The following is a 6,855-nucleotide window of genomic DNA, read 5'->3' on the forward strand; positions in this document are numbered from 1 at the left end:
TCTTTGGGGTTTTCTACGCGTGAAAAAGTGTTAGGGAGAGCCCAGTAATTTTCCTCGATCAACCCGCCTGTTCCGATAAGGATTTGGAATATGGTATGGGGATGTAAGGACGTATCGATATAGAAGTCAGGTACGGTAAGGTGGTCGGGTAGGTAGGTGCGAATTAGGTAGGTATGTATTAAGGTATGTGCAGCAATAACTAAATATGAATCTAATGGGAAGATAAGGAAAAAGAGACATACGTGAAATCCTTGTTCAAGGTGTACTCGTGCTTGAAGGTTCCCGCAGGATTTTCTGGCTGCTTCCTTGCCCTTGGTGGTTTGTGTTGAGCAGGTTCTGAGAGCTAAATAATATTTAAGGCATGCGCTAAAGAGAGAGAAGGGGTTGCGAGGGGTAAAGTCTATGCGACGGGGGATGGTGGGATAGGCAGGTGGATGACAGGTGAGGGCATACTTTTCCAGCTCCTCTGGCGGAGCATCCTTCTTGAGAGTAACCTGTCGCGCGCAAGGGGGCAAGGGTCAGCATTTTCTATGAGTTTCCATTGAGATGTTGGTGAGAAGGGAGTTTAGGGATGACCGACGTTGAAGAGCATTGTCGTTGCGAGTGGAGTAGTCTTGGTGGGTTATCAATTAGTATTAACGGTTGGTGGCAGCTTGTGGTAGAGGTAGTTTTGGGATACGACTTTGCGTTGAAGGAGGGATGGGGAAAAGAGAAAATAAATAAATAAATAAATAAAGTAAAAAGAAATCAAGGGTAAAGGAAGGGTGAGGGATAGGCGACTTAAATAGTCAGACAGGCTCCGGGAGTTGGAGGTTCGATATAGATTGGGGCAGGTCAGATAAGGTGTGGGGTCGAAGCTTAAGAACAAGGGCGGTTGATATTGGGCGGGAGTTGGCTGAATGACCGCATGTCTGCGTGAAGTTTAATTGATTCAGTCCGGACAGACAAACAAATATCAGCTATATCCATAACCCAGAGCCCAGAGATAGATAGAGACCGACAATGTATAAACTACTACCAGGTAATTACTTCCGTGAAGTACACCTCCCCCACTTGAATCTTTTTGATCTCCACGGTCGCCTGCCATGGTCCATGACAGTACGGCATTATTTATTTCTCTTCAGTGGCATACTAGAACAGATTGATATTGCATTATTGCGGCATTTTTGCAGCATTTGACACTGTTTGGGGGATGGCTTGGGGATTCCCCTGGGTTGTTCAAGTCAAGCCTACACTGCATCTATCCGTTCAAGTCTCTACCATCGCAGCAATAACTTGGCATCAGTCCGAGGATACTGGGCGAGTTGACCCGGAGGCAAACGGAAGGAGAGGAAATATATTGAATAGCAAGGTCCTTAAGGTAGTACGCACACTACATGTACTGTGCGATTTATCTACCCCGTATTTCTGATGTGTATAGTGTGCTTTTTAATAAGAGGACATAGCCTTTAGATATTGATATAGACCTGACACATTCAAAGCGCTGTCCAAAAATTATATTACTGTTGCTAGATGGTGGCACCGGGAGATTGTGGGAAGCTGTCATATAGATTTCTGCTGAATGAGTCCAAGTGCGTTCAAATTTAACGGATGTTCATAATTCATAACTACAGATATAACTTTTCTCTGAATATTCTGAAGAGGTTTTCAAGTTCACTTCTATTCTCACTCTTGATAAATTACCTGGTAACTTGGAGCCCCACTTCTCATATATAGTACTAGTATCCTGGCACTTATGAGTAGTTAGGATGGGAATTCCCATATTCCCCTCTCCTGCGATGCATTTTACTGAGTTGAGACAGACGCACGACTACACTACCATTTAGGGCCTGTTCGGTGACCCCGTCCAGGGCCGTATAAGTCCGTACAGTGCCAGATACGGACTTATAACCCTGTATAACTCACCAAGAGTGCCAAGCTGGCTTCAAAATCCACTTTATAGAGTTCAACGGTGTAATTAGTTGAAAAAGTGGTGAATTTAAACCTAATCAAGTTAAATCTGTACTGTATACGCTGGAACAAGTCGTGATTTGTGCTGACTCGATCCAGCGCTGGCCGGCTTGGAACCTGCAAATATCATCAAAAATCAAGGATCATGGCGAGCAACAGTGACAATGCAACTCAGGAGGCAATACGACAGTATCTATGTTGTAGACAACAATTAATCAGGCTTGCTGCTGCAGAAGTGATTCATCGGAGCATCTCAACTGTCTCATCTGGCATACAATCCATGTAATCTGCTGATCCATTTTGTGGATTTCAATTTACCACTCAGTTGTTGGATCCTACCTCCCACCCACTGCGAATTAAAGAATATGACACAGATGAGTGCCAGTACGTTCATTGCACTGGTTGATTGGCTGAGAAGTAATACCGATATTCGCGAATCTGAAGCAATACATGCCATAAAGATTGAGCAGAATGTTCTCATATTCTTGTATATTACAACACAGGGGGTGAGCTCCATTTTTCACTGATATTTGATGTGAGAAAGTAGTAATATAACGGGATTTTCAACTGCAACGTGTCTGCTGGAATCGCACGATATCATCATCAATAAAAACAGCCTCGTAAGTAATAAAAGTAATGCCAGACCGCCAAGCAGATTAATATTCATATAGGGAAAGGCGGCAAATAATGAAGGTTTACGCCGTCAAAAGGCAAAATATCCACTTTCTGTACGGCCCTGGCACTGTACGGACAAAATCACCGAACAGGCCCTTACTCCACGGTGTCCAGCAATACTAGTACTAGTAAACTAACTACTAGGTGGTTTGGCCTCCGCAATTCAATGGAACTCGCGCAATGGGGGTGGCAATACTGGTAGGATGATGTTTTTTGCCTATCAGTGAAGATATGGGCATTGCACTATTCGAGCTACCAGCTTGTGGCCACCCCACCCGGCCCCTACCATAACCATGGGAGAGCATGGCTGACGAGTCTATATCAAGTGGAAACGGTTCGGATCTAGCACATACGACCATAGGGAGTGGAAAACAGGGCTTCCCGTCCGCTCAGCCATACTTAAGCCGCTCGCCGGCCGGTTAGTAGTTGGGTGGGTGACCACCAGCGAATCCCGGCTGTTGTATGTTTTTGTTCCATTCGACATGGATTTCAACATGGATAAAATGTTTTTCTTTTTCTCTTCCTATCCTGCATAAGCGGGCACATGAGTTATCACAAAAAAGAAAGGGGAAAAATAAAAATAAAAAAAGGCCACAAAAAAAGTTCCAACCTAACTAATGATGGAATTAGATTTTTATGAGCTTCCCCTATACCCATATATATAAGCTTCTCGCATGTTGATCCGTTCGTGTTTAAAAATCCCTGAATGCTGGCAGTTTCCTGGAGCCAAGCTCTTTTCCCCAAAGAAAATCTGCAACTGTACAGTTTCTGACACTATTCATTCTTTTGTGTCGCCGATACCTCCTACTACTCTGGAAGTTTCCATAGAGACCAGAACCAGATGGCAAGTGCCCGACTTCTAGAACTGGAACGGCAGGTAGCGTTTTCTTTCATATTACCTGTTAGGATCTATAAGAATATGGCGGATGGATGGTTTCAAAGAAATCAAATATTTTTTCGTTGTTCTTTAGGGTTGCTAATTTGCTCGACATCTTTCCACGGAACTAGCCGCCATCTGGCTCAAGCGGATGACAAAAACTGAAATATAGCGATATAAAGAATGGACTGTCCCCTCGGTAGGCCTAGGAATTAACCCGAACCATTTCCCCCCACACCCATCATCTAGCAACGGCCTTGCGTGTAAGACGGGTAGTCTCCACTACCGTCACTATATCTGACTATATCTGATGTTGGACTCCATACCTATAGGTACACAATGCGTGGCCTACTGCCATCCTGAGCGGGGGCTGGGCCAAACTTTAAAACCTAGCCAGATCTGCGGGATGTGGAGGATGTAGTTAGATGTGGCGGTTTGAAGCTATATTCTTAACGACGGTTTGTCTCCAAGGGCCTTGGAATGTTTGTGAGAATAAATTGAACGAATAGGTACTACGGTTTTAGTTTGGATAATCAAGCTGCTCAAGGTTTTCCAAAGGGCTGTATCTGGTCCGTATTGTGCTTTTTGATGTAGACTACTGTGCACCTGTATATTAACATAGGTTTTGTCCGCCGGAGTCCCTCAGTACCCCTAAGCTAAAGATCTTCATTTCATCATGATCATCGAAAGGAAAATGATCGCGCACAGCTATTCTTTCAATTTCAGTGCTTGAGTGCTCCTGCAACCTGGACTTGATTGACTATACAATAGCCCTAACTTCATCATTTCTGTTCTCCACTTCAACTAGTTTGTGAGGAATAGCAATTCAAGCCACAGGAGCGATACATCATATTACATGAATAACATATCCTGCTGCATCCTGTCTAGTGGTGCACTGCCTTGAAGGCTTGAAGGAGTAAAAAACATTAACTAGCTAGTTACTTGGCGGGCAAATTGACCATCTTAGTAAGACGCTTCTTTCAACCAATCACAATATAGCCCGCTCGGATAAACTCTATCATTTTTTTTTTTGTCCAAAAACCAAATTTTTAGAAATCGCGGGAACAGCTCGGTTTTCAAGCCCTTCGTTTATCTTGAAAGAGCAAGGCAGGAGCTTGCTCTTGCTTTTTCTTTTTCAAGATGGAGGACCAGACAAACAGACCACATCGGAAATCGAAGGAGAAGAAGAAGAAAAATAGGGATCAAGCCGGTACCTTTTTTTTCACCCCCGTGATATTTTGACGTTTGCTTGCGACTTTTGCGGAGCTTTGATCTAACCTTTTATTTTGTCGAACAGGCGCAAATCCCAAGGCATTTGCTGTAGCGCATGCCGGTCGTCTGCAAAAGCAAGCCGCCAGGTCTCATGATGTTCGTTTTCCCGAATCCTTTCCTGGTACTTCTTTCCAACTAACGGCACCGTCGTCAACATAGATCAAAGAAAAGAGACTTCATGTCCCTCTTGTGGATCGCTTGCCCGAAGAGGCGCCTCCGATTGTTGTTACGGTGGTTGGGCCTCCAGGGGTATGTACCTGTGGCTCTTGAAATGGACTGGATTTCACTTGCGATTAGGATGCTAATGTCCCAACCACCGATTTCGCTTCTTTCTACATTAGGTTGGCAAAACAACCCTTATCAAATCCCTCATTAAGCGTTACTCGAAACAGACGTTAAGCACTCCCGCTGGGCCTCTCACTGTCGTAACCTCGAAACGAAGGCGCTTAACATTTCTCGAATGCCCCTCCGACTCCCTCGCGAGCATGATCGATGTCGCCAAGATCGCGGATATTGTTCTACTTATGATTGATGGCAATTATGGGTTTGAAATGGAGACTATGGAATTTCTCAATGCGCTGTCTTCAAGCGGTATGCCGGGAAACGTCTTCGGGATCCTCACCCATCTCGATCTCTTCAAGAAACAGAGCACTCTACGACAAGCGAAGAAACGGTTAAAACATCGATTCTGGAGCGAATTATACCAGGGGGCGAAGTTGTTCTACCTGTCCGGCGTTATCAATGGGAGGTACCCGGATCGAGAGATACACAATCTGTCACGATTTCTGTCTGTCATGAAAAACCCTCGACCGCTTATATGGAGAAACTCCCATCCTTATTGCTTGGCTGATCGATTCCTGGACATCACACCCCCGACGGCTATTGAAGAGAATCCTAAATGTGATAGGACAGTTGCTCTATACGGATATCTTCGAGGCACAAATTTTCCTGCAATTGGCGCCAGGGTGCATGTGCCTGGTGTTGGCGATCTCAGCGTTTCGTCGATAGAGGCACTCCCTGACCCGTGTCCGACACCTTTCATGGACCAAGCAATGGCAAAGGCAACTGGAAAATCAGGCCGAAGAAGGCTGGGGGAGAAACAAAAACTCCTGTTTGCTCCCATGTCTGATGTTGGCGGCGTCCTCGTTGATAAAGATGCGGTTTACATCGATGTTAAAACTACTACTTTCGACAGGGACGCGGACAGCGATGAAGAGAGGGGCCTGGGAGAGCAACTTGTTGTTGGATTGCAAGGTGAACGAAAGTTACTAGGACAGGCAGAGTCGGGAGTCAGGCTGTTCACGGATGGAGAGGCAGTTGCTGATGTAGGTGATGGTGAAACGGGGGAAGTTGGGCGAAAGCAGAAAAGAAAGGTCCGATTCACAGTCGATCACGAAAATGGGGCAAACGTTCTGGAGGATGAAGACGAAGGCTTTGAGTCAGATGATTCCGCGAAGGGAAGTGAAGACGGAGAAGGAGAGGCTGGAGAGGATGTGGATGTGACGCCACCAGCAGATTTTGAGACAAATTTTAGAGAGGGACAAAATGGTGCGGCTCAACGTGACGAGGATGACATCGCCTTTGCAGACAGTGATTCTGATCTTGGATCAATATCCTCGGCGGAGGGCCAGGAACTGGAAAGCGAAGGAGATTTCGAGTACGATTCAGACGAGGTTGATGATGGAACCTTACGCTGGAAGGAAAACCTGGCTGCGAATGCCAAGGCGGCTTTTGGAAAAAGAATTCCTTATCGTGTTGCTGACCTCACAAGGATGCTCTATGACGAGTCAATAGCCCCTCGGGATGTTGTAAAGCGATGGACTGGGAACGATGCTGATGAATCTGGTGAAGGCAATGATGGTGCCAACGAAGAAGACGACTTTTTTAAGAAAACTCGCGTGGAAACAGGGGAAACAGAAGATAGGACTATTCCAGTGTATGACTATAAGCAGCTTGAGCAAAAATGGGAAAACGATGATAATATCCAAACTATCCGGCGTCGGTTTGCCCGTGCTAAAGTTTCCAAGGGTGACGAATGCACGTGATGAGGATGGTGGCAACAGGGCGACAGAGATGGGAAT

At 45.5% G+C, this 6,855-nt stretch overlaps 1 protein-coding gene across 1 annotated transcript in view; it reads left to right on the top strand.

The window, feature by feature from the left end:
- Nucleotides 1-4,642: 4,642 nt before the first annotated feature.
- The window catches only part of HCAG_05984 (ribosome biogenesis protein BMS1), a gene marked incomplete at both ends in the record, with an annotated part of 3,747 nt that continues 1,534 nt past the window's right edge, over nucleotides 4,643-6,855 (top strand). Inside the window, 4 exons of the mRNA XM_001538329.1 lie at nucleotides 4,643-4,712; nucleotides 4,800-4,895; nucleotides 4,941-5,023; nucleotides 5,116-6,815. Of these exons, the coding sequence (XP_001538379.1) occupies nucleotides 4,643-4,712; nucleotides 4,800-4,895; nucleotides 4,941-5,023; nucleotides 5,116-6,815 (1,949 nt within the window). The remainder of the gene's footprint in view (nucleotides 4,713-4,799; nucleotides 4,896-4,940; nucleotides 5,024-5,115; nucleotides 6,816-6,855) is intronic.

This window comes from Histoplasma capsulatum, genomic scaffold (assembly GCF_000149585.1).
Source record: "Histoplasma capsulatum NAm1 scaffold_7 genomic scaffold, whole genome shotgun sequence".
In the NCBI taxonomy this organism is placed as follows: Eukaryota; Fungi; Ascomycota; class Eurotiomycetes; order Onygenales; family Ajellomycetaceae; genus Histoplasma; species Histoplasma mississippiense.